The sequence below is a fragment of the Patagioenas fasciata genome, chromosome 22 (genome assembly GCF_037038585.1).
Source record: "Patagioenas fasciata isolate bPatFas1 chromosome 22, bPatFas1.hap1, whole genome shotgun sequence".
Lineage (NCBI taxonomy): Eukaryota > Metazoa > Chordata > Aves > Columbiformes > Columbidae > Patagioenas > Patagioenas fasciata.
This window is the reverse complement of record NC_092541.1, coordinates 5,353,659-5,380,462: the sequence shown is the minus strand read 5'-3', so window position 1 is coordinate 5,380,462 and position 26,804 is coordinate 5,353,659. Positions and strand designations below refer to the sequence as shown.

Below are 26,804 nucleotides of genomic sequence, written 5' to 3'. Positions count from 1 at the left end.
GCTCTGTGCAACCTTAGTAGTTTACTACACTGCCCAAGGAAAATGAAAAATCATCATTAGTTTTGGCGTTTTGTCCTAATGACATGTCCCTACATTCCCAGACACAGCTGCTGGGCCCTCGGTCTCAGCTTTTTATGAGGGATGTAGAAGTCTTGTTACTTCAACAGGAAAGGAATTGACTCAAAGCCATTTCGCTTCGTCCTGATCCACCCAGAGAATTTGTCCTCCATCTCAAAACAGAGCAAGATCTGGACCCCAGTCTCTTTAGCCTAATATCAGTTTTGTGGGAGCTGATGGCCACTGCCTCACTGTGTACCAAGAAGCTGCAGAAATGCATCTGGCATTGGCAAGAACATGAGGAGACTGTTTCCCACCCCGGTCACCAGCAACACAGCATCAGCAGGGTATCACTGCAGGGACAATGGCCTGCACTGGTAGGCAGGGTTTCTTGGCATTTCTCCCTGTCTGTAAAGCAAGAAAGATAGGGCACAGGAGGCAGAGACTGCAGTTCAGTTCTCTGAGCACCTCTCTGCCAGGACAAAGTCATCACCATTCAGTTGCACATGGGCTCCTTCTGGCAAGGGCAACCTGCTGCTCTACAGTGCTCTTGGACATACCAATGGAAAGTCCCCCACTATGACCTGCACATGTCTTCATGATGACAGAGGTACAGAGGTACAGACTGACACAGGTGTGCTCATGCAGGCCTGCATGGAATTGTGCATAAATATGTACAGTCACAGAAAGTCCAGAAAATATCAGCAAGTGGGGACTCTGCTGTGATGCTGGCGACCACATATGATACAACCTCTCACACACAATCCTTGGGCATCTGGACACAAGCATTGCAGTGTTCCTCATTTCCTAACAACTTTGCCACAAAGAAGCTGGCAGGAATGACCCAGGTGCATGTCACCTGCCTGCACAGGATGTCACCAGCACTTGGGCTGATAATTCTGTCTGTGCTGACGTGTGTCTGCTAGGGAAATCCTCAGGCCTTTCATCCTGGCACTTACAGAAGCCTTCACGTGGGAAAACACGTGGCAGAAGCCAGGAAATGAAAAGGCGCCAGTGCAGGAAACCAGAACACAGCCCATGCCATTAGCTGGCGTGATTTGCATTCAGCATGAGCTTGTCATAAAATTATTACTTCCACAATGGGTTCTTGGTCCTGAGGCAGTGCAGGACTCCTATAAAAGGTAGCCCAACTCTCTGCTCTCTCATCCACTTCTCTCGCCTCCTTCTCCTTGGGCATCAGGTGAGTGTGAAGCCTCTTGTCCTGCTTCAGGATCAGGTGTCTTTCTTCAATGTGTGTCTCAGCTGATGGGGTCTTTCCTGGCCCTGGGGTGGGAGCTGCTTCTTATGGGAGAGGGAACAGGAGAGAAGGTCTTCTGCAGAGAGATGCTGGGACTTAGTGGAGGTGGCTCCTGGGACTTGACATGGGCAGTGTATGCTGGGCCAGAAGGTGCCCTGGTTCCACTGTGGCTGGGTGCAGTGCTGTTTCTCCTGATCTTCTGCCTCCTACCTTCTCTTCCAGGCGACCCTCTGTCCCGGAGACATGTCCTGCTGCAACCCATGCGTGCCCTGCCAGCCCTGTGGCCCAACCCCACTGGCCAACAGCTGCAATGAGCCCTGTGTCAGGCAGTGCCAGAGCTCCAACGTCGTCATCCAGCCCTCTGCAGTGATTGTGACTCTGCCTGGCCCCATCCTCAGCTCCTTCCCTCAGAACACTGTTGTGGGCTCCTCCACCTCTGCTGCTGTTGGCAGCATCCTCAGCTCTGAGGGAGTGCCCATCAACTCTGGGGGCTTTGACCTCTCCTGCATTACCAGCCGCTACTGTGGCAGCAGATGCCGACCCTGCTAAAGCTACTGGCAATGTCATTGGGCAAGAACCTTCCAAGATCTTGGAACATGGTCCTTGAAAGGTGATAGAGTTCCATGGCACTGCATTCATATCTTTGAACCATTGCTCCCTTCTTCCACTCAGTTCTCTGTCATTCCGCTGTTCTTTCTGTCACCAAGGCCAGCCTGCCTGTTGGCCTCCCTCCTTCTGCAGGGCAGGCAGACTGACACCCTGCAGGAGTTTCACCAAATCCTTGTGGCTGCCAGTGGTGTTCCCTGTGAGCCACCTCCTTTTCCTTTTGAGATTCATTAAAGTGTTGCATCCAAGCCTGGTCTTCAGAGTCCTCCTTTGTTCTCAGGCAACTCTTCCAGTTTGCTGCAGGAAAAAGGAGAAGGAAGGGAAGGGTGGGACTCCCTGCTGTGGGTTTTGTCACTTGGAAACAAAGTATAATTACTTTAATGTTTTCATGAATTAATTCATTGGACTTGGTTCTGAGCAGTGATCAGCTTAGTGGCTGTCTCACTTCTCACCCAGCATTGTCTCCTTTTCTCAATTGCAGTTGATGAAATGTCCGCCCAGCAGTATTAGAGCTAGCAGGCACTTTCAGCATTTGCAGTAAGAAATTAAGAACGAGGCAATTAATAATTCAGTGTACCCAGGAATTGTCACACATCCAATTATGTGCCACTTGAGTCAGCGTTTTTATGACAATGGCGACTTCTGATAGAGCAGAATTTTTGGTTAGAACTCTGCCACATCCTTTCTGCTCTAGCCCACAAAGCACACCTCAGCCCAGGTATGTTCAGACATTTATATGGGGTAAGCTGGTTCTCTCAGTCAGAAACGGGGATTGGTTTATCTCTCTGACAGCAACAGAAATAATAGATTTAACCAACCACAGCTTTGTTCCTTCACTCTTGTCTGGGTAGCTGAGTCCTTCTGGTCATGTACTGGGCAATGACAAAGTAATTGTAATTGATCTCATTGCCCTGGGCTTCCCACCCCTCCCAAGGCAGGCACGTGGGGTGGAGAATTTTCTTCATTCTCCTTTGTCCAGGTTTCCCTTGTAGAGACACCACCAACCTTGTGCCGAAATTTCCTTATCCTGATGAAAATAATTCGTGTTGCCTGCTGGCTGGGACAATCATTTTAATTTTTTCCTGTCTTCCTGGCTATCACTGAGTCCTCTCAGTAATGTCCTTTAATTGTGATGTCAGCATATTGAAACTTCATCATTAAAACATGCCCATGAGAGAAAATCTGCTTCTGGAAGCCCTGGTAGCATGGATTTTGGGATTGTGGTCATCTTCACTCAGGTGCCACTTCTGCCTTCGCTGATCCTCATCCATTAGCCACCACCACTCTTGTATATACGTGTAATTGGACCAAAGGGCTGGAGAACCTGTCCTCTGAGCAAGACCGAAAGAGATAGGTCTTTTGTCCTTGGACAACAGAAGGTTCGCGGGGACCTCATCACAGTATTCTGGTACTTTATGGGTATCTAGAAAGAGGACAAAGGCTCTTTCATCACAAGGAGCCACATGGAGAAGACAAGGACCAATGAGTACATGTGACACTGGGAGAGGTTTCATCTTGACGTAATAAAATTTTTACAGTAAGAACAATACTTCAGTGGAAAGACCTCCCAAGGATATGGTACAGTTCCCATTGCTCGAAGTTTCCAACGTGCAATTGGACAGGGTGGTAGATAATTTCATCTTGTCTCTCTTTTTCATGAAAGATTGAACCAGGTGATCTTTCAAGGTCCCTTCCAATATGGACTATTGTATAATTCTATGACCTCTCAGTGATGTCCTTCCACCATGATGTCACAACATGCAAACCACTGTACTGTACTACTGTCATCACAAAGAAAATCCTCAGTCCAAAAGAGTTTTCTACAATTCAGATTGGTATTTTTTGCAGAGAAAATAGGATGGTGCATGGCTAATGTCCTCTTCATTTCCAAGACCTGTTCTGATATCATAAATCAGCTAATTGAAGAAACTTCTAAAACCAAAACTGTTTGTGGTTTTAAAAGCAAGCATCACCTTTATTGATGCACCAGCCCCCACAGAAGTTTTTCTGCCTAGTGAGGGCCCCGAACAATTCCCAGACACAGGTTATATCTGCACAGATCATACATATTCATTATATTTCCAAGTAATCATTTGCATATGCATTACAGTCCTTCGTTATTCAGCTTATAACCTGCTTGCACTGGTGTTGCCACGTTATCTTCTGAGAGTAAGGGCATTGGCTCCTGCCCTTCTCTGTTCTCCTGTTTATCTTAAGAAATAACATTATTGTTACTTAATGCCTAACAAGTGTCTAACACCTGTGAACCTTATTGATTTGGCAAGCACTTAAAATCTACAACCTTCATTCTGATCAACTACTTTTATTAATAATTGCTGATTTTAGGTATTGTTTATCCCTCCTCTTTTCTTGAGGTTTTGTGGTCACTAGGCTTCAGCTCTCATTAAAATATAATCTCGATAATTTATTTGCAAGCTGCTTTTTCTGTGGCTCTCTTTACACATCCTAAAATAATGATAAACACAATTATTATGGCTAAAATAATTATTATTGTTTGCACTAATGAAGCTAGTTACCCTGTAAGTTAAATATTCCCCATTTGAGACAAGAGCTTATTAATCTAAGTGCTTTTTATATTTTGTTTAAGGTCCTGTGATTGTTTCACTACCTCTTTGATAATCCAAATTTGATCATTTAAATTTTTTGTCACATTCGATATATGGATACAACAGTGATCTTGTTCCGGTTTCTAAGAAACTGCACACCCCATGTTCTTTTAATAGTAACAAATCTGAGGCCTAAAATCGTGTTGTTTTCCCAACTGTGCATCTCTCCTTCTCTCAGCTACTTTAGAACAAGGACTGTCACTTTCCATATCTTTGTATCAAACATTTTCTCTCTACATTTATCCTTCCATGATTCTTTTCCTTTCAGTTTGAATGCAGTGTATGTAGTTAACAGTCTTGAGATAAATGTTAAAGCAAGATTCAAATTGTGGGCCTCAAAATGTCTAAACTGCAAGGTGAATAGTGTCTATAGTTCATGATTAAGTGTTTTGCAAGCCATTCTTTTCTTTGTTGTTTGATCCCTAGATGTGAAAGGTTTGATATATCTTTAGGTTAGCAATTGCAGACAGGATTCACTCATTCTTTCAAGTGATGGCAATAATTCATCTATTTGTATATAAGTCTCACCTTTTTAAACTCTTTTAGGGACTGCAGCACAACACTTAATCACACATTGAAACATAGCATACAAACATGACAATTACTAATACAATAATGACAATCGAGTTCTTAATCTATGTCTGTAAATCGGGAAACCAGGACACTACTCATGTTCAAACTTCTTGAAATCTGTAAGAGTTGTTGCTTTTTTGTACCTCATGCAAGACTGTAGTATTTTTCCAAATCTCCTCTAATTCAGTTGTGATTCTGTTAGATTGATCAACATGAATGAAGTGTTTCCCCAAGATACATTAATAGGGAGGGGTATTCCTAATATAAGAGCCCCCTTTATTTGAACTGTCTAGGTAACATATACATACTCAGCAATTGGTCTTGTCAACTATCTGCAAGGTTTTCCAGATCATCATAAAATGTACATTTTAGGTCCATGGATTCTCCTGATTTAACAGTGAACTTACTATTTTGTATAACAGGCAAAAACTTATGCAACTATAACACGTTTAAACAAGTACCTACAAAGAAAACAGGCTAATATTAATGCTGCAATGAATATTGAAAAATCTCCTTGAGTACAATCAAATTCTGTATAAGATTCTATTTCAGTCCAAGTAGAGATTGCTATGATTTCATAAGTTCTCGTGTTAAAGATGTGATCTCTTCTGATTTCTACCCAGTCCCTGTACTTTTCTTTAATCTACTGTGGTGAATCCAGGGATTGACTCCTTTGTATTTCACAGTGTTAGCTACCAACAGTACCATACAGAGTCCTCTCCACCGCTTTCTCAAGGTTTGTCCTTTCAGGTCCAAGGATAGACTGGATCTCCAGGTCAGAAGGAAGGTACAGGCACATCCAATGGCACAGGTGCTTTCTCCTGGATATACCTATGTAATGATGAGAAAGTTTTTCCCAAAGACGACATATATTCAATGAGCATTTGGTTCTCCCAAATATGCATTTGATTAGTTTTTCCTGTCAACTTTACTGAATAGGGTAGTAATAGTATTTCAATAATATTTCAAAAGGGCTAACTTATTTTTATTCCATAAGTAATGCAAATTCTCAGTAAAATAATTAGCAATACATATATCCATTTTACATTAATTTTCTGACACAAATTAGCTAATTGCGCTGGTTTTAGATTATTTTAGATTATTTCCACCTTTCCACTAGACCGATCCCATCTTACCCAAAGAAGAGTAAAAATAGTCCATATTATTCCTGCTATAAAATGTGGAACAGCCAAATCTTGGTATGATTTTATTCAATAATTTTTTTGCTACCTCTCTAGTTTTGTTGGTCTGACATGTGAAAGCTTCAGGCCACCTCGAAAATTCAGAAAGTGTAATTTACAAATATGATCCCCAAAAGTTCACTTTCTTTTTACTTCTATCTTACAATTTTGCATTTCAGATCCAATTGCATCTCTTTTAATATTTGTCCAAATTGGTAAACTTTACAGTGGATTACTTGATGCCTTTTTAGGTTTTAAAACAACTTCTAATAGCTTCAACATTCCTTGCTCATGTTTGATAGGAGATATTCACAAAGTCAGAAGTCATCTTTCTTTTCATATTGTTCCATCTTTCTGTACAATTCCAAAAGTGTATTAACTTACTTATCTTGTGACTTAGGCTCTAGCCAAAACAATAAGCTCAGCTTTCTGTGCTGAAGTATTTGATGGCGATGGTTGTGTTTCAGTCATGTTCTCTAAAGTTACCAGTGCGTATCCAGACAGTTGTTCTCCACTCAGAGCAAAACTACTCCCATCTGCATAAGGAGTCCACTCTGGATCTTCTAGTGGAGTATTCTTTAAATCTGGTCTGCTAGAAAAGACTTGTTTGATAGTTAGTGTACAATCATGCTCCAATTTTCATCATTCAGTACAGGCAATAAAGTAGCAGGATTCAAAGATGTTGTTTTCAAACTCACAACATCCTGTTCCAGTAATGCTGCTTGGTACTCTACCATTCTGCTCAGTGACAGAAAATGGTGTCTTTGTTGTTCCAGCATGTTCCACATGTCCATCATGTGACACAAATATAACAATCTGCTGTCCCAAAGTTAGTGTTCTTGCCTCTTGAATCAGCAACACAGTCATAGGCACAATACAGTCACAGATACTTGCCAGGCTTCTAAGGTGTTTCCACCAATACGCTACCAGACAAAGCAGGATTGTTCTTAAGTTTTTTTGGGAAATGGTCCAGAAAGTTACATCTTTCTTCCTAGTGGTAGGTCTTACCCATTCAAAGGTGAAAAGCTCTCTGAATCCAATGGTATACAAAAAAAGGCATATTTCAAGTCAAAAACAGTAAAATAAATATTAATTCCTGCTATATTAATCTAAGAGTGTATGGGTTTTGGCATTACCAGGTACACATTTATCGCAGTGTGATTAATGGTTCTCAAATCTTGTACCAACCATGTATTCCATACAATGTAGATTCTATACTAGCAAAATGGGAGTATTGTATTCTGATTGGCATTCCTGTGAAAGTCCACAGTGCATAAACTTGTTCATTAAAGTCTCTAACTTCATTTCCACGTTCATGTTTATTGGATATTGTTTTTCCTTACTGACTTTAAGTCATGTTTCAATTCTGTTTCAGTTCTACCTATATTAGTGCAGTGTTGGCTTTACCTGAGACTTCAACTGTCCATACTAGTGGAAATACTGCATCCAGAAGCACAGAGAAGGAGAATGCTTACAGCAAACTTACACAAAAAACAGCACAAAGAAACAATTGCAACAACAACCAATCAAGCAATTACCACATACTCGTGCACTCATAAACACTCATAAACTAAAACAAGGACATGAACAGTCTCTTTTCTCCTTTTTTTTTTTTTTTTCTTTCCCAGCCTGCTTTCAAATCTCATTTTTAGGGGTCATCATCCCCCAAACTTTTGCCTTTTTTTTAGGGGCCTATAAACCCTTAATTTTTTATCATTTAGGAGCCTCTAAGCCCCCTTTTAATTCAAATTTTTTTAGCCCAACCCTGCAAATCTTTCACGGTTTTGACTAATGTGTAGGCAAGGTCCCCTGCAAGGCTTTCACCTTGACTTAAGAACGGGCAAACCAAACCAGAGTATTAGAAAAAAAAAAAAAGAATACTTACAAATGATTCTTGGATCAAGAATTCTGCTGCCTCCAGGGATTGAGGACATCCCTGAGAATCCTTTAGTACCAGCTGGAGAACTTTCTATCCCAGGAATCAGTTGAAGGTAAGAGCAGAGTCCCATATGGGGTGCCAGAAATGATGCCGTAGAAAGGGTAATTGAAGAAACTTATAAAACTGAAACAATTTGAAGTTTTAAAAACAAGCATCACCTTTATTGATGTAGAGGCTCCCCTGGGGAACGTTCCACCCAAAGACACATACATTGGAGGCAGTGAATAGCAAAGATGGACACGAACTTCGAACTTCTTCACTAGAAGGACAGTCACAATCAAGAGAAATGAGAACCCCCAAAGGGTGAGTCAGCAGGTCCATATGTGAATTCCATTTAGGGTGGCAGACACATGTACCCAGAGGAATGCGCTCCTTGCCTACGTCTTCTCAGGGACAGCTCTCTTGTGCACGGACAAGCTCCATGCTGGTATAAATTGCCCAGGACAACTGCCCAGGACCATGACACCATGCTGTGGGATTGCCTTCCTGGGCTTAGGACCATTACTCGTTCTCCCTGTGTAACTGCCCAGACTGGTGCTGTTCCCTGCAGAGCCCAGTGTGGGCAGAGGTGCCCTACTGTGGGTCCACAGCCCTGCACGTTGATGTGCCCATGTGGTTCCCAGGTCTGCGCAGGGTCTCTTGCAGGACAGCTCTCTAAGGGCCAGCGACTACACTGCTGGGAAGACCCTGGCCTGCCAGTGAGGAGTAGTGGTAACATAAGCGGAGTTCAGTCTGGCCCTGCCTCAGAGTTCTGGGGGATCCTGGGAAGCTGAGTACTGGCAGGATCATCACAAGAGTTTCAGCAATACTTGGTTTGGTGCCTTGTTCTGTCCACTGCAAGTGCTCAGCACCCAGTGAGATGGATAATGGTGATATCTCTACCCTGAAATGTGAACAGAATGAATATGAGGGGAACCTCCCATGGTCCATGGGGTGCTGTGCACTTCAGCAATAATTCTGAGCCCAGCAGTGCCTTCAGGAGTTCCTTTTCTACACCCAGAAGGCCACAGGAGGTGACATCTAGAATGATTTGTTCTCATCGCTTTTACAGGGGTGGAGGTGAGGCTGGCTAGTCTGTAGTTTTCTGGGACATCAATTGGACACATTTGAGATTTAGGTAGACAGAGTGCTGGGTCATCTTATCTAGCCTTTGCTTTTGCCAAGAAGCGGGCATCCAGGTGATCCTTATGCTCCCTTCCATCCTGGTGTTCGATGATGATGATGCATGTCTAGAGACCAGCTCGGCCATGACACATGTTGAAGGACTGTAGGAGGTTCCTCTATCTCATTTCCTATACCCATGTGTGCTGGCCATAAACACTACGTCAGGTTATGGAGGGGAATAAATGAGAGACATGAGGATGCGGATTGTCCCCAGGAATTACTGTTTCCCAACCCCTCTCCTGCCACACTTTGGAGCCCTTTCCTCACTTAATGCCATTGGCTGTGGAGTAGCCATTAATGTCTTCCTCAGCTACAAGGGAAAGGGCATAAAATGAAATCCACTGCAGGGAGTCCCACCCTTCCCTTCCTTCTCCTTTTTCCTGCAACAAACTGGAAGAGTTGCCTCAGAACAAAGGAGGACTCAGAGGCCCAGACTTGGATGCAGTACAACTTTAATAAGTCTCGAGAAGAAAAGAAGGTGGCTCACAGGAAACACTACAGAAACATACAAGGATGAGGAGAAACTCCTGCAGGGAGTCAGTCTGCCTGTCCTGCAGAGGGAAGGATGCCAACAGGTTAAAGCTAGCCCGGTCTTGGGGACAGAATAAACAGAGGAAAGAGTGAGAAACACAAGTGGAAGAAGGAAGCAATGATACAAAACCCTGAATGCAAAACCATGGATCTCTATCTTCTTTTAATGATGATGTTCCAAGGTCTTGGAAGGTTCTTGCCCAATGACATTGCCAGTAGCTTTAGCAGGGTCGGCATCTGCTGCCACAGTAGCGGCTGGTAATGCAGGAGAGGTCAAAGCCCCCAGAGTTGATGGGCACTCCCTCAGAGCTGAGGATGCTGCCAACAGCAGCAGAGGTGGAGGAGCCCACAACGGTGTTCTGAGGGAAGGAGCTGAGGATGGGGCCGGGCAGAGTCACAATCACTGCAGAGGGCTGGATGACGACGTTGGAGCTCTGGCACTGCCTGACACAGGGCTCATTGCAGCTGTTGGCCAGCGGGGTCGGGCCACAGGGCTGGCAGGGCACGCATGGGTTGCAGCAGGACATGTCTCTGGGACAGACGTTCACCTGGGAGACAGCGTAGGTCGAATCAGAGCATATAGGGCTGATCATGAGAAGCAGCACTGCACCTAACCACAGCAGAGCCAAGACACCTTCTGGACCAGTTTATGCTGCCCAGCTCAAATCCCAGAAGCCACCTTAACTACATCCCAGGTTCTTTCTGCAGAAGACCTTCTCTCCTGTTCCCTCTCCCATAAGAAGCAGCTTCCACCCCAGGGCCTGGACAGACTCTTTCAGCTGAGACACACATTGAAGAAAGACACCTAATCCTGAAGGAGGAGGACAAGAGGCTTTACACTCACCTGATTCCCAAGGAGAAGGAGGCGAGAGAAGCGGATGAGAGAGCAGAGATTTGGGCTGCCTTTTATAGGAGTCCTGTACTGCCTCAGGCCCAGGCTCCCTTTGTGGAAGTAATAATTTTCTGACAAGCTCATCCTGAATGCAAAACACGCCAGCTAATCAGTTAATAGTATAGGCTGTGTCCTGGTTTCCTGCACTGCTGCCTTTTCATTTCCTGGCTTCTGCCACGTGCTTTCCTATATGAAGACTCCTTCTGTAAGTTGCAGGATGAAAGGCCCCAGGATTTCCAGAGCAAACACACGTCAGCACAGGCATAAGTGTCAACCCAAGTGCTTGTGGTACGCTGTGCAGACTGGTGATGTGGACCTGGGTCATTCTTGTGGGCTTCTTTGTGGCAAAGTTGTCTGGAAATGGGCAATGCTTTTATGTTCCACAACTGTTTCCCAAGTGCTGCCACATGGGAAGACGTGCTTTATCTTTTTCTCTTGTTATCCTACCTCTCTTTGATGGTTGCTCATTGTTTTACACAGGTGAGCCTCTACTGGGATCCGTGGAAATTATATCAACACTAACAGTGCTTTCAGGACTCCACAGGTCCTCAGGCAACACCAGGAGATTGTCTTAAACCTGTTTTGTCCCTGTGGTACTTGACTCCTTTTCTGCTGTTGTAGTTCCTAGCATCTCCTCAGTGAATTCCCCTGTTGCTGATGTTTTTGTGGCTTTCTGTGAGCATACAGATTTTTGCATGGTTCCATGCAGGCCTGCATGAGCACACCTGTGTCAGTCTGTACCTGTGTGACCCTCATCATGAGGGCATGTGCAGGTCACAGCTGGGGACTGTTCCCTGGTGTATCCACGGGCACTGTAGAGCAGCAGGTTGCCCTTCCCAGAAGAAGTCCATCTGGAACTGAATGGTGATGACTTTGTCCTGGCAGAAAGGTGCTCTCTGAAATGAACTGAAATGTAATCTCTGCATCCTGCACCCTCTATTTCTTGCTTTATGGATAGGGAGAAAGGCTGAAGAAGCCTGCCTTCCCTGACAGCTCATCAGCCGGGTATTGAGTGAGACAGGGGCTGAGAACTCGAACCAGAGGGATATTGCACTAAAAGGACAGGAGACCAGAATTTACTCTGCTGTGAGATGGAGAATATTTGTACCAGCCCAACTTAGAGGAAGAGTAGCTGAGAGCTGATCCCTTCCCTTTGTTGAATTTTCTTTGATCATTGCCAGTTGGTGCTGCTGAGAGGCTGCAGCCAGTACCATCTCCCCTTCCCATGGGTGCAGCTTTGAAGCTTTAGTTCTTGTTCTCAGCACCAACCTGAGCTACTAGTCTGGTGGTGACACTTCTGTGCCTGTGTCTGGAAATGGACTCCACTGATCTCAGCTTGGACCTTTACAAGGGACCTTTTCCAGTGAGGCTTGAGGCCTGTCTCATCTCTATGGACACACTTGCATATGGCTGGACTTTGCTGAACTCTCGTTGTTGTCATGAGACATCATCTAGTCTTCAACTCACTGATGCGCTGTTCTTGTTGTTTAAGCCAGCCTTGATCAAAGTACAACATAGCCCCTCCCTCACTCCTCCCAATTTGGATGGTGTGGAGAATCAGAAGGTTAAAAGAGAGAAAAATTATGGGTGGAGATAAAGACAGTAAAAAAGATTTATGAGAAAACAAAGGAAAAAATGACAAAAAAATCAAGGAAAATAAAGTTAAGAAAATCAAGTGATGCAAAAGAAAATAATCACTCACCACAAACTGCCGGTCTCCAAGAAGCTGTAGCACCTCTAACTTCATGTCCACAGTTTTATTGTGGAACATGACATTATATGGTACAGAATATCCCTTTGGTCAGTTGGGTCAGTTGTCCCAGCTGTGTCGCATCCCAACTTTTTGTGTATCGTCAGGCTACTCATTATCCAGACTATCTAAGGAGCAGAAGATGCCTTGATTCTCTCTGTGTGTGTAAGCACTGCTCAGCAAGAGCTCAAACATTCCAGTATTATAAAGACTATTTTCAGCACATATCCAGAACACAGTCCCTTACAAGCTACTTTGTAGAATCTTAACTCTGTCCCAGGCAAAACCAATACACTCACTTGCCTTTCCAGCTTGACCCCAGACACATCTGAGGCAGGAGCCTGAGATGGAACACAAATGGGATGACTGAAAACTCTGTGCAACACTTGCAGACCTATGTTCTTCTTGGGATTTTGGAAAAGCTGGCATAGCTCTCATGTCTGGCGTGTGCAGTGGCTGTGCAAAACAGAAGGCAAAAATTGCAGCCCTGCCCTTCATAAAAGCAGTTTTACCCACTCAGGGACCTGCTGAGCAGAATCCTTTGGGAAAGTTCCCTGAGGGTCAAAGAGGTCCAGGGGTAATGTGAAATACAGCAGTTAAGATCTGATGATAACATTAATGGAATAACCAGAATTAGCTCCATCTGGTCCACTTCCTGCAAGATCTACCAAGGACATTAGATGCCCATCAGCTTGGAACATTTATTCCAAAGTATTAGGTGAGAGTAATAATACCATTTTTCTTAGGATTATTTGAAGCTATATCTGTCCCATAATGAAGTCTGGACTGATAAATTTCTGTTTACATTTTTATGCATCTAATTCTTCCTCACAATTTGTTGGACCCACTCTACCAGGCTTACGTGGCAAGGCTTTGGTAGTGCTGTCCCAAAACCAGGGTTCTTTACCTGGTGTTGTCCTGGTTTTGTTAAAAACAAGTTTCTCTTTCAGTGAATTTGCCTGTCAGCTAAAGCCTTCATGTTAGCTGCATTTTCCTGGAGAACCCAACACATGTTTTGGTTAAACCTAGCAATGGAATGCAAACTTATTGATAAGCACGGATGGACATCTCGCGAGAGGGGCAACGAGAAAACTGATGATCGAGAGACTGACCAATGGTGTATAACATTCCATTCACGTGAATACTTCATATAAAAGTGGGACATCACAAGAATCTCGGCCCTTTTTTGCCTTTTTCCTTCCCTTCTGCTTATGGCCAACATTAGGAGAGGACCTTGCTGGTCGTCCCTGCGAACTGAGGCCAGTGAGAGACTGAATCCAGCTCCGGTTGGCTACAGAGTCTAATCCAGGACTTTGGGTGCTGCCTCTGCAGTTGCTGAGACTTACAAGATTGGTTTTGTATATTTTGTATTATTTTCTCTATTCTTATTAGTAGCATTAGTGAAACATCTTTAACTTTTCCAACTCTCTTCTCTCTGTCCTTCTTTTCCTCCCGATCACCTGTCCTGAGTAGGAAGGGGGGAGAGGGAGGGGCAAAAGGGGGAAGTGGGGGGGAGAGGAGGTTAATAGTACATCTGCCAGGGTTTGATTGTCACCCCGCAATCCTAACCCTCGACAGGTGTGCATGCAAATGAGCCAAATTTAGCACAGAGAGATTAGATATTGTTTCTTATAGAGTTGCACAAGCCTGAATGCTGGAATGAAGCCAGTATACCAGAAAGAAAAGTAACAGCCATTATACAAAATCTTATCACTACATTCACACCTGCAGGGCAAGTCCTAAGAGCCAATTGCTTACACATTTGCATATTGCATTACATAATCTTTGGAGTGTATAATGAGCAACCTTCAGATGAAGGACACTTTATCCAACAGTCTCGAGATATTAAAAGAAGACTAAACAAATTGCACAGGCTTCAAAATATCTAAAGCTTCAAGGTAAGTAGTGTCTGTAGTTTCTGATCAGATGTTTAGCAGGTCAGTCTTATCTTTCTCAGAGGAGCAGCCTGCAATTTCTGGCAGGATTCATTCTTTTAAGTTGTAATAACTACAGTAGTGGGGAGGAAGGTTGCAGAGATGGTCTCTGAAAAGAATCCAGAGGATGCTGTGACGGATGCCCGAATCCACCAACAAGTCTGTAAGAAACATGGCAGAGTGCTTTAACCTGGTCAGGTTGGAGTATGATAGATTCACTTGTTCTTCCCCACATGAAGAGAAGCTGTCATATTAATGTATACTGTGGTTAAGTTACGAAAGATGTACCCATCACTAACCAATTGACATGATCAATGCTTTCTGACCACCTGCAAAATGAGGGGATATTTTTCAAGTTTAATCCTTCTGCATGACAAGAGGGAGACAGAAGATTGAGTGATACGTTGTTTAGAAGCAGAATGCTTAATTTATATTTAACTAATAATTAATACGTGTATTGTAAGTAAGAAACTAAATAATTATAACTAACATTATCAATTATCTTTTAGCAGAGACATATTGTATGCCAACATTTTCAAAAATTGTAATGCATATGTAATAATTATGTGAATATAAGCAAGGCAAGAGCATCCAGTCTTTGGAGCACTTATGAAGAATTATCCCCAGAGCTCCTCAGCACTGATAAAATAAAGAATGCCGCTTAACAGTGTAGTTGACTCTGCTGTTAAGTTTATTTTGCCATTTCACACAACCAAACCGGCAGCAGTTGGGTTCAGGTTCCAAAGGAGGGAAAGGCCTGAGCTGCAACTGGGCCAAGAACTCTTTTTAGGAAAGGAAGTAAAATGGCACACTGAACACCAAGAAATTGTGGCTGCAAGAAGTCTCGTGCAGACCTTTCCCACTGTGTGTGATTTGACTACGAGCCATCCACTTTATTCCATAAATATGACAGCCTGGGTGAGCCTACTTGAACTCTGCCTACTAGACAAGTGTGACTGTTTGGCAATGATCTTTTACTGATCACTGAATGAGCCCAATTAAAGTTTTATGTTAATAGTTCGCCTTAAAGAAGTACATTTTAAACAGAATGAATCCCTTACAATTATAAGGGCATGTGATTTTTGGTACCCTGTCTGCTTAGCATCACTTAGAAGATAAATTTGCTGAAATTGTAAACTGCATGTTGTAAAGTTCTGCTGACATTTACCAAACTTGTGGCTACTTGAGCAAAATAAAGCAGCTACAGACCATCAACACCACCTGTATAATAAGGCCTGTTTTGTACCCTACTGAGCAAAACAGGATCCACTCAAGCAAAATGATGCCCTCCAGGCCAGCACAAAGCAGCTACAACCAACGACACCTGCAGCTAAACAAGATAAGGGTCAGTCTGAAGACAGTGAAAGGATCTGATGAGAAGCAAGAAGACCCCAGATTCAAATATTACTCTTGGACTGAATCATCGTGTGAGGCCCAGGTAAGAGACTGTGAGGTTATAATTACCCAGGGACTTCTGTGCTCAGTTCGGCACCTCTTCCAAGAGAAAATTAAGTTAAATTAATCTTCTGCAAGTCAAGTCTGTTTTGCCTGTGACAGTAATTGGTAAGTAATTCCCCAGTCCTTATCTTGATCATCAAGCTTTTTCACCTTACTTTCTCCTCCTGTCTTGTTAAAGAGGAAAAGGTAGAGAGCAAAGAGCTGAGGGGTTGCCTGGAACCCAACCAAGGTCTTCTTGGTTTTGGAGCAACTGTGGTAATTAGAAGTGCCATGAGTGTCATTTACACGTTTGACACTGCTGAATCAGTGCCTCCTGAAGGGTGCACATATGTGTTTTGCTGGACTGCAACGTGGCCCTAGGGAGGATACAGACAGCACCCACTGTGGTGATGGTGGACAACTGAATTAAAAGTCCCAGTGAACCACAGCAGGTCCAGTGTGGACCCTGTGCATGGACTGCAGTTTTTCCTTTCACTGTGACCTCCTCTCAGAAAAATCTTGTTTCCCTCTTTAGATTGATTAATCTCTGCTGTATCAGATGCTACTGGCTCTCTCCAGTTCTTTCTCTCTGGATACTCTCTAAAGCTGTCTAGAGAGAAAGGGCATACGCTGGCAGAGAACAAATGGGTGAGCAGGTGGACTCTTTCTCATTCCTAGAGGAATGGGAGGGCAGGACATGCTGTCTGTGAGTGTCCTTCAGTCCCTGTCCATAGGAGCTGAGGATAACATCTCTGGTTACTCCACAGCCAGTGACCACCAGCCCTTTCCTGGCTGTATCTCTGTCCAGAAATATTCCCCTTGGCCTCTGGGCGTGCCTTAAGGATGCTGATCCTAACTTGTGCTGTCATCATAGGGGATCCCATTGTTGCAGGAGGCCCTGGCAGGTCAGCAGCACCACACACACTCAGGGCCATTCCTGTTGCTCTGGAAGGAGCTGTGCTGGGGCAGAAGGCTCTAATAGTAGATTGCAATAATGGTGGAAGGAGTGGATGTTAGCAGTAATCACCTTGGCTAGAGCCCATATCCTCCTCCTTGGCTTCCCACTAGTCTTGAGGAGGTGGCATGGAATACATCCAAGGCAAGGATTGCAAGGGTGAGTCCCCTCTTTTTCCCTCGCACCCACACAGTGCCCTGTGCAGGCCCAGCAGTTCATTACACAGGTTTACATGCCAAGGTGTTTTGCAGACGGCACATCCCAACTGCGTTCAGACAGCTATCTCCAGGACTAAAGGTTATTCACATGGGCCTACAAGATGACACAGATGAGCAATTTGACAGTTCCTCCATGGTACTGTAGAGAGAGCACAGATCAGTAGATTACCCGTGCTCTGTCTTTGCAGCTCATACATAAGTTCAATCCCATTCTGAGGTGCAGAGAAGAACAGTTCCATTGTAGAAGCTCCTTCAACACCTCCATTTGCATGAGGCACGAAATCCAGACCCTCAAAGGAAGAGGATTTTCATCGGCAGATCTCTGGGTGCACAGGAAACATGGAGGTGCCAGGGGAGAAATGAGGACTCTTTCCAGTACTCAGCCTTGCACAGCAGTGTGTCCTTGCAGGATGCCAAGAGAGAACTGTACTGTACCCCTCTTGCCAGCTCCCTTCTCTATTGAAGTCTATAGATCACAGGGAACAGCCTTTGATGCTTACACCTAGGAAATTTGGGACTAGAAAGACAGCCAAGATCTTGTGCACTGACCTATCTGTGGAACATTGAGAGTGGATAGGCAAGAAATAGAGGCAAATATGGCTAATTAACATAACTGTTGCAAAACCAAGAAGATGGTTCACTGTGTGGCTTCCAGGCACCCACACAGCTGTATGCCTTCTTCCTCCTCTACAGGACAAGAGAAGAATGTAAGGTAAAAATGGTCATGGATCCGTGTAAAGGCAGGGGAATTGCTTACCAATTAACACCATAGGGAAAAACAGACACGACTTAGGGAAGATTCATTTAACTTATTACCAAGAAAAATACAGCAGGATCAGGAGAAACAGCAAAACTTACTAAAATTACTAAACTACCTTTACCACTTCACAAACAATTTTTCACAAACTCAACTTCCCTCCTTCATTCCAGGTTTCTCTATTTGTTCCACTCTTAAACAAAAGAGTGGGATGAAAAGGAGGGGGTTGCGGTCAGAGCACAACAGTTTCTTCCTGGACAAGGAGAGACTTCACCTGACATACTCATGAAAATATATCAATTCTCTGGTGGTTTCCCCTAAATCACATGTCCCTGAAGCCACAGATAAGGCTGCTGGGCCCTCAGGCTCAGCTTTTAATGAGACACATGGAAGACCTGGTGTTGAAAACCAAAGGAGTTTGACTCAAAGCTCTTTGACTCCAAATGATCCACCCAGAGATTTTGTCCTCCATCTCAAACCATAGTAACACCTGGACCCTGTTCCTTTAGTCCAATACCCATTTGGTGAGAGCTGTTGGTCCCTGCCTCACTGAGCAAAAGGCTGATGAGCTGCAAAATGTATTTGGCATTGGCATGGACATGAGGAGGCTGGCCCACTCCAGTCACCAGCAACACTGCATTAGCAGGGTATCATCACACGGATAATGGTCTCCACAGGCAGGCAGGGTTTCTTGGCATATCTCCCTGTTAGTAATGGAAGAAAGGGAGGGTGCAGGAGGCAGAGACTTCATTTCAGTTCTCTGAGCACTTCTCTGCCAGTAAAGAAGCACCACCATTCAGCTGCAGATGGGCATCTTCTGGCAAGGGCAACCTGCTGCTTAACAACACTCTTAGAGAGTTTACAGATCACAGATCATTGAAGGAGGGGCTGGCCACTTGGGTAGAATATAAGGCTGTTGTCAGGGGATGTAGGGAGGCAACTAAGAAAGCTAAGGTCTCGTTAGAATTAAAGCTGGCACAAGGGGTCAAGGAAAACAGAAAGAGCTTTTTCAAATATGTGGCAGATAAAACTAACACCAGAGGCAGTGTAGACCCACTGATGAATGAGGTGGGTGCCCTGGTGACAGAAGATACAGAGAAGGCAGACTTACTGGATGCCTTCTTTGTTTCTGTCTACTCTGCCGGAGGCTGTCCTGGAGAGCCCCATACCCCTGAGGCCCCAGAGGAAGTCAGAACGGTGCAAGAATTTGCCTTGGTTGATGATGACTGCGTTAAGGACAAATTAAGGCATCTGGACATCCACAAATCCATGGGCCCAGATGGGATGCACCCACAGGTGCTGAGGGAGCTGGCTGAGGTCATTGATGTACCTCTCTCCATCATCTTTGTCAAGTCTTGGGAGATGGGAGAGGTGCCTGAGGACTGGAGGAAAGCAAATGTCACTCCAGTCTTCAAAAAGGGGAAGAAGGAAGACCCGGGTAATTATAGACTGGTCAGCCTCACCTCTGTCCCTGGGAAAGTAATGGAATGACTTATCCTTAGTGCCATCTCAAGGCATATCAAGATTAAGAGGGTCATCAGGGGCAGTCACCATGGCTTCACCAAGGGGAAGTCATGCTTGACCAATCTCATAGCCTTTTATGAAGATATAAAGAGGTGGATAGATGATGGCAGGGCAGTGGATGTGGTCTACCTTGACTTCAGTAAAGCATTTGACACAGTCTCCCACACCATTCTCACAGCTGAACTGAGGAAGTGTGGTTTGGATGATCGGGTAGTGAGGTGGGCTGTGAACTGGCTGAAGGAAAGAAGCCAGAGAGTCCTGGTCAACGGGGCAGAGTCCATTTGGAGGCTTCTATCTAGTGGAGTGCCTCAAGGGTCGGTGCTGGGGCCAGTGCTGTTCAACATATTCATCAATGACTTGGATGAGGGACTAGAGTGTACTATCAGCAAGTTCGCTGATGACACCAAGCTGGGAGGAGTGGCTGACACTGGAAGTTGTGCTGCCATCCAGAGACCTGGACAGGCTGGAGAGCTGGGTGGGGAAAAATTTAATGAAATAGAACAAGGGCAAATGTAGAGTCTTGCATCTGGGCAGGTACAACCCCAGGTTCCAGTGTAAGTTGGGGAATGATCCATTAGATAGCAGTATAGGGGAGAGGGACCAGGGGATCCTGGTGGACAGCAGGATGACCATGAGCCAGCGTTGTGCCCTTGTGGCCAAGAGGGCCAATGGCATCCTGGGGTGTATTAAAAGGGAGGTGGTTAGTAGGTCGAGAGAGGTTCTCCTTCCTCTCTTTTCTGCCCTGGTGAGACCATATCTGGAATATTGTGTCTAGTTTTGGGCTCCTCAGTTCAAGGACAGGGAACTGTTAGAGAGAGTCCAACATAGGGCAACCAAGATGATTAAGGGAGTGGAGCACCTCCCTTATGAGGAAAGACTGCAGGAGCTGGGTCTCTTTAGTTTGGAGAAGAGGAGAATAAGGGGTGACCTTATTAATGTTTACAAATATACAAAGAGTGAATGTCAGGAGGATGGTGCCAGGCTCTTTTCGGTGACAAACAATGATAGGACAAGGGGTAATGGATTTAAGCAGGAACATTAGAGGTTCCACTTAAGCTTGAGAAGAAACTTCTCGGTGAGTGTAACAAAGCACTGGAACAGGCTGCTGAAGGAGGTTGTGGAGTCTCGTACTCTGGAGACATTCAAAACCCGCCTGGACACGTTCCTGTGTAGCCTCATCTAGGTGTTCCTGCTCCGGCAGGGGGATTGGACTAGATGATCTTTCGAGTCCCTTCCAATCCCCAGCATTCTATGATTCTGTGATTCTATGACAAACCACTGGAGAATCCTCCGCTATGACCTGCACATGTCCACATGATGACGGTCCCACAGGTACAGACTGACACAGGTGTGTTCATGCAGGCCTGCAAGAAACCATGCAAAAATTTGTATGATCACAGAAAGACAGGAAAACATCAGCAACTGGGAATTCTGCTGAAGAGATGCTGAAGATGACATATGACATGATCTCACAAATGTGAGACCTAGTGATTCTCAACATGAGAATGAGAGCGTGCTCATTTCCAAATAACTTTGCCACAAAGAAGCCCACAGGAATGACCAAGGTGAACATCACCTCTATGCACAGCATGCCACAAGCACTTGGGCTGAGACTTCTGCCTGTGCTAACGTCTGTCCAGGCTGCAAGTGCTGAGGCCTTTCATCCCAGCACTTACAGAAGTCTTCATATGGGAAAGCACATGGCAGAAGCCAAGAAATGAAAAGACAGCAGTGCAGGAAACCAGGACACAACCCCTACCATTAGCTAGTGTGTGTTTTATGTCCAACACGAGCTTGACAGAAAATTATTACTTCCACAAAGGGTGCCTGGGCCTGAGGCAGTGCAGGACTCCCATAATAGGCAGTCCAACTCTTCGCTCTCTCATCCAATTCTCTTGCCTATTTCTCCTTGGGAAGCAGGTGAGTGTGAAACCTCCTCTCGTCCTGCTTCTGGATCAGGTGTCTTTCCTCAATGTGTGTCTCAGCTGACAGGGTCTGTCCTGGCCCTGTGGTGAAAGCTGCTTCTCATGGGAGAGGGAAGGGGAGAAAAGGTCTTCTGCAGAGAGAGCCTGTGATGTAGTGGAGGTGGCTCCTGAGGGAGCAAAGAGGGACATGAACCTTTCAACATCTTCTCTAGAAAGACAGTGAAGATCAAGAGAAATGAGAATCCCCAAAGTGCGAATCAGCAGGTCCATATGAGACTTTCACCTAGAGTGGAGGATACGTGTACCCAAAGGAGTGTCTTGATTGTCTAGGTCTTCTAGAAGACAGCTCTCTTATGTGTGCACAGGCTCCATGCTGGGGTCCATTGCCTGGGCCCAGGGAAGACCGGGTCCACGGCATCACGCGGGGAGCTTGCCTTCCTGGGGTTAGGACCAGTAATCATTCTCCCAGTGTACATTCTCAGACTGGTGCTGTTCCCTGCAGATCCCTGTGTGGAGAGAGGTGTCCTACCATGAGAGCACAGCCCTATACTTTGCTGTGCCCATGTGGTTCCCAGGGGTGTGCAGGGTCTCTTGCAGGACAGCTCTCCAATGGCCAGGGGCGGCAATCCTGGGAAGACCCTGGTATGCGAGTGAGGAGCAGTAGTGAACAGGAACAGAAGGTCGGGCTGGCACTGCCTCAGAGCTCTTGGGGAAGCCCAGGAAGCTGAGTACTATCAGAGTCAACACTTGTGTATCAGCTGCGCTTGGGTTGGTGCCTGTCCTGTCCACTGCAAGTGCCCAGCACCCAGTGAGACGAGTAATGGTGGTGTCTCTGCCCCGAAGTGTGGACAGGAAGAGCATGAGGGGAACCTCATGTTATCCATGGGTCCCTGTGAGCATGAGCCATCATTTTGAGCCCAACAGTGCCTCCGAGTTGTTTTTCTGCACACAGGACACCACGAATACCAGAGGGATGCCAAGATTTAGAGCAAAAGCCAGGACTGAGGGCCAAGGTCTACAAGATATTTTCAAATATCATTTAAAAATATACCTGAATTTTGACATGAATAGTGAAAGCACAAACTCAGGGAAGAAGGGCACCAGAAACAAGCCATGAGAAGTCAAAGGGCCTCTGGATTGTGGAGAACCCAAGTTACTGTGGGGATGCTCTGTGCACTGTTGCCATCTAGCCAATCACCCTCTGACTATAAAAGGTGGGATGGTGGCCAGGAAATTGGCTTTTGCACACTGGGCGCTGTCCTTGAGCTGCAGTAACCTGTAGGGTCTTTGGGTTTATAGGAAGTGGTGACTTCATTAGGTAGCCTGAGTGTGGCTGATACCAATCCTAACTTGTGAATTATCTCAGCCTTGAAAGGAGGGTCAGTCTGCAGGATGACCTGGACAGGTTGGAGGATTTGGCTAACAAGAACCTGATGAAGTTCAACAAGGTCAAGTGTAAGAACCTGCACCTGGGACAATATACTCCAGGAGTGCAGCACAGGCTGGGATCTACCTGGCTGGGGAGCAGCTCTGTGGAAAGGGACCTGGGGGTTCTGATGGACAACAAGCTCAATATTAGTGAACAATGTGCTGCTGCGGTGAAGAAGGCCAACAAGATGCGCAGTTACATTCGATAGAGCATCACCAGTGGAGACAAAGAAATCATAATGATGCTCTACTCAGACCTTATCAGGCCAAATCTTGAATCAGTTTTGGTCTCCTCTATATGAAAAAATGTGGACAGACTGGAAAGGGTCCCGAGAATTTCCACAAAGATAGTCAACGAACTAAGAAGCTGCAATATAATGAAAGCCTAAGAGAACTGGGTTTGTTCAGCTTTGAGAAACTTACGGGAGACCTAAGAACCACACTCCAATATTTTAAGAGTGCCTAGAAAGAAGATGGAGACTCCCTTTTAACAAGCAGTCACATGGAAAAGACACGGGGTAAAGGCTACAATGAACTTCTGGTAGCATTCTGATTGGACAGAAGATGGAAATTTTCCATGATGAGAACAGGGAGACATTTGAGACATCTTCCCAGGGAAGTGGTGGATTCTGAAACACTGGACACATCTAAGATTGAGCTGGACAGGATGCTGGGCCATCTTGGCTAGCCTGTGCTTTTGCCAAGAAACATGGGTCCAGGTGATCCTTGTGCTCCCTTCCGTCCTGGTGTTTGATGGTGATGATGCAGATTCATGCCTAGAGAGCAGCTGAGTGCTGCCACATGCTGAAGGACTGTATGAGGTTCCCCTATCTCATCTTCTTGTGCCCATGTGTGCTGGCCATGCACAGCAGATCAGGTTATGGAGGGGAATAAATGAGAGAAAGGAGGGTGACGGTTGTCCTCAGGAATTACTGTTTCCCAGCCTAACTCCTGTCATCATTTGGAGCCATTTCCTCACTTCTGGCCACTGGCTGTGGATGGGCCATGAATGTCTTCTGCACTTCCAAGGGAAAGTGAACATAAGAAAATGCAAAGCAGGGATTCCCACCATCCTCTTCTTCCAAATTTTTGCCTGACTGGATTGGCAGAGGCACATGAGAAAGAAGAAGGACTCAGAGGCCCAGTCTTGGATGCAGCATAACTTTATTGAGTCTCAAGAAGAAAAGGAGGTGGCTCACAGGGAATACCATGGGCAGTCACAGTGATAGTCCTGCAAGGTATTGGTCTGCCTGCCTTGAAAAGAGAAGGAGACCAACAGGTCTGAACTAGGCTAGCCATGAGGGAGAGAAAGAACAGAGTAAACAGAGAGAGAGGGATGAGTGGAAGAAGGAAACATTGGTTCAAAGCTCTGAATGCAATGCCATGAAGCTTTATCTCATTTCAAGGACCATGTTCCAAGGTCTTGGAAGGTTCTTGCTCATGAAAGTTCCCAGCAGATTTAGCAGGGTTGGCATCTGTTTCCACAGTAGCGGCTGGTAATGCAGGAGAGGTCAAAGCCCCCAGAGTTGATGGGAACTCCCTCACGGCTGAGGATGCTGCCAGCAGCAGCGGAGGTGGAGGAGCCCACAACAGTGTTCTGAGGGAAAGAGCTGAGGATGGGGCCGGGCAGGGTCACCACCACGGGGGACGGCTGAATGACGATATTGGAGCTCTGGCACTGCCTGACACAGGGCTCATTGCAGCTGTTGGCCAGTGGGGTTGGGCCACAGGGCTGGCAAGGCACGCACGGGTTGCAGCAGGACATGTCTCTGGGACAGAGGTTCACCTGGGAGACAGAATAGGAGGAAGCAGAGTACAGTGGCAGATGAGAAGCAGCACTGCTCCCAGCAGTGGTGGACCCAAGGCACCTCCTGGCCCAGCATATGCTGCCCAACTCAAATGTCAGAAGCCACTTCCACTACAACTCAGCCTCTTTCTGCAGAAGGCATTCTCTCCCCTTCCCTCTCCCATGGGAAGCAGCTCCCATCCCAGGGCCAGGAAAGACCCTGTCAGCTTAGATACACATTGAGGAAAGACACCTGATGAAGAAGAAGGAGAAGAAGAGTCTTCATACTCACCTGATTCCCAAGGAGAAGGAGGCAAGAGAATTGGATGAGAGAGCCGGGAGTTGGACTGCCTTTTATAGGAGTCCTGCACTGCCTCAGGCTCAGGAACCCTCTGTGGAAGTAATAATTTTCTGACATGCTCATATTGAACGTAAAACACAGAAGTTAATGTTAGGAGAGGTTTCCTGTTTTCCTGCATTGCTGACTTCTCATTTCCTGGATTTTGCCACGTGATTTCCCAAATGAAGGCTTCCCTAAGTGTTGAGATGAAAGGCCCAAGGATTTCCAGAGCAGACACACGTGTCAGCCGCAGGCATAAGTGTCAGCCCAAGTGCTTGTGGCATCCTGTGCAGGCAGGTGATATGGACCCAGGCCATTTTTGTGGACTTCTTTGTGGCAATGTTGTCTGAAAATTGGTAACGCTTTTATGTTTCACATCCATTTCCCAAGGACTTCTATTTTGGACAATGTGACATATCCTTTTATCTTGTAAACCCACTTCTCTCTGATGCTTGCTCATTGTTTCAAACAGTGGGGTCGCTGCTGGGAGGGCTTGAAAATATAGCAACGGTACTCTCAGGACAATTTGGTTGGACTCCTTTGCCTCAGCCCCTCTCTGTGGACTTGCCACTGGTCCTCAGGAAACATCAGGAGCATGTCTGGGCACTGGGTTTTCTATGGAATATTTTTTCATGACCCAGTGCTCATGGGTACACCAGGGGAGAGTCCCCAGCTGTGATCTGCACATGTCCTCATGATGAGGGTCACATGGGTACAGACTGACACAGGTGTGCTCATGCAGGCCTGCAGGAAACCATGCAAAAATCTTTTTGTTCACAAAAAGCAAGGGCAACATCAACAACTGGGGACTCTATTGAGGGGATTCCAGGAACAACATATGAAATAACTAGTCAAATGTGATCCTTGGGCATCTGGACCTGAGCATGACAGCATTGTTCATATCCTAACATCTTTGCCACAAAGGAACCCACAGGAATGACCAAGGTTCATATCACCTGTCTGTACAGGATGTATCCAGCACTTGTGTTGAAGCTTCTGCCTGGTCTGACGTCTGTCCCCTCTGGAAAACCTCAGGCCTTTCATACCAGTACTTACAGATGCCACCATATGGGAAATCACGTGGCAAAAGCCAGAAAAAAGAAAAGGTGACAACGCTGGAAACCAGGAAACTTGTCCTAATATTAGCTGTTGTGTTTTTCATTCAACATGAGTATGCCAGAAAATCATTACCTCCATTAAGGGTACCTGAGCCTGAGGCGGTGCAGGACTCCTATAAAAGGCAGCCCAACTCTCTGCTCTCTCATCCGCTTCACTCACCTCTTTCTCCTTGTGAAACAGGTGAGTTTGAAGCCTCTTGTTCTTCTCCTTCAGGATCAGGTGTATTTCCTCCATGTGTGTCTCAGCTCACAGGGTCTGTCCTGGCCCTGTGGTGGAAGCTGCTTCTTGTGGGTGAGGGAAGGGGAGAGAATGTCTTCTGCAGAGAGAGTCTGGGATGTTGTGGGGGTGGCTTCTGGCATTTGAGTTTGGCAGCATATGCTGGGCCAGGAGTATTCTTGTCTCCACTGTGGTTGGGAGAAGTGCTGCTTCTCATGATCAAGCCCTCATGCTCTGATTCCACCTACGCTGTCTCCCAGGTGAACCTCTGTCCCAGAGACATGTCCTGCTGCAACCCATGTGTGCCCTGCCAGCCCTGTGGCCCGACCCCACTGGCCAACAGCTGCAATGAGCCCTGTGTCAGGCAGTGCCAGAACTCCACCATCGTCATCCAGCCCTCCCCCGTGGTGGTGACCTTGCCCGGCCCCATCCTCAGCTCCTTCCCACAGAACACCGTTGTGGGCTCTTCTACCTCTGCTGCTGCTGGCAGCATCCTCAGCCGTGATGGAGTCCCTATCAACTCTGGGGGCTTTGACCTCTCCTGCATTACCAGCCGCTACTGTGGCAACAGATGCCGACCCTGTTAA

General features: G+C 45.8%; 3 protein-coding genes across 4 annotated transcripts; 1 reads left to right on the top strand and 2 right to left on the bottom strand.

Moving 5' to 3' along the window:
* The first annotated feature begins 1,216 nt into the window (after positions 1-1,216).
* LOC136111658 (feather keratin Cos1-1/Cos1-3/Cos2-1-like) lies at positions 1,217-26,804 on the top strand. 2 transcript variants are annotated; one of them, XM_065855977.2, is made up of 2 exons: positions 1,217-1,258; positions 26,478-26,804. In XM_065855977.2, exon 2 carries the CDS (start codon positions 26,499-26,501, stop codon positions 26,802-26,804), a length of 306 nt encoding a protein of 101 aa, XP_065712049.2. In that variant the 5' UTR covers positions 1,217-1,258; positions 26,478-26,498. The 2 variants fall into 2 exon arrangements, with proteins under 2 accessions (XP_065712049.2, XP_071674151.1); XM_071818050.1 differs by lacking the exon at positions 1,217-1,258 and adding an exon at positions 25,089-25,175.
* On the bottom strand, positions 10,158-10,912 carry LOC139825473 (feather keratin Cos1-2-like). Its single transcript, XM_071798173.1, has 2 exons — positions 10,781-10,912; positions 10,158-10,484 (listed from the first exon to the last, which is right to left on the bottom strand). Exons 1-2 carry the CDS (start codon positions 10,910-10,912, stop codon positions 10,158-10,160), a joined length of 459 nt encoding a protein of 152 aa, XP_071654274.1.
* LOC136111724 (feather keratin Cos1-2-like) lies at positions 24,216-24,978 on the bottom strand. Its single transcript, XM_071818051.1, has 2 exons — positions 24,835-24,978; positions 24,216-24,542 (listed from the first exon to the last, which is right to left on the bottom strand). Exons 1-2 carry the CDS (start codon positions 24,964-24,966, stop codon positions 24,216-24,218), a joined length of 459 nt encoding a protein of 152 aa, XP_071674152.1. The 5' UTR covers positions 24,967-24,978.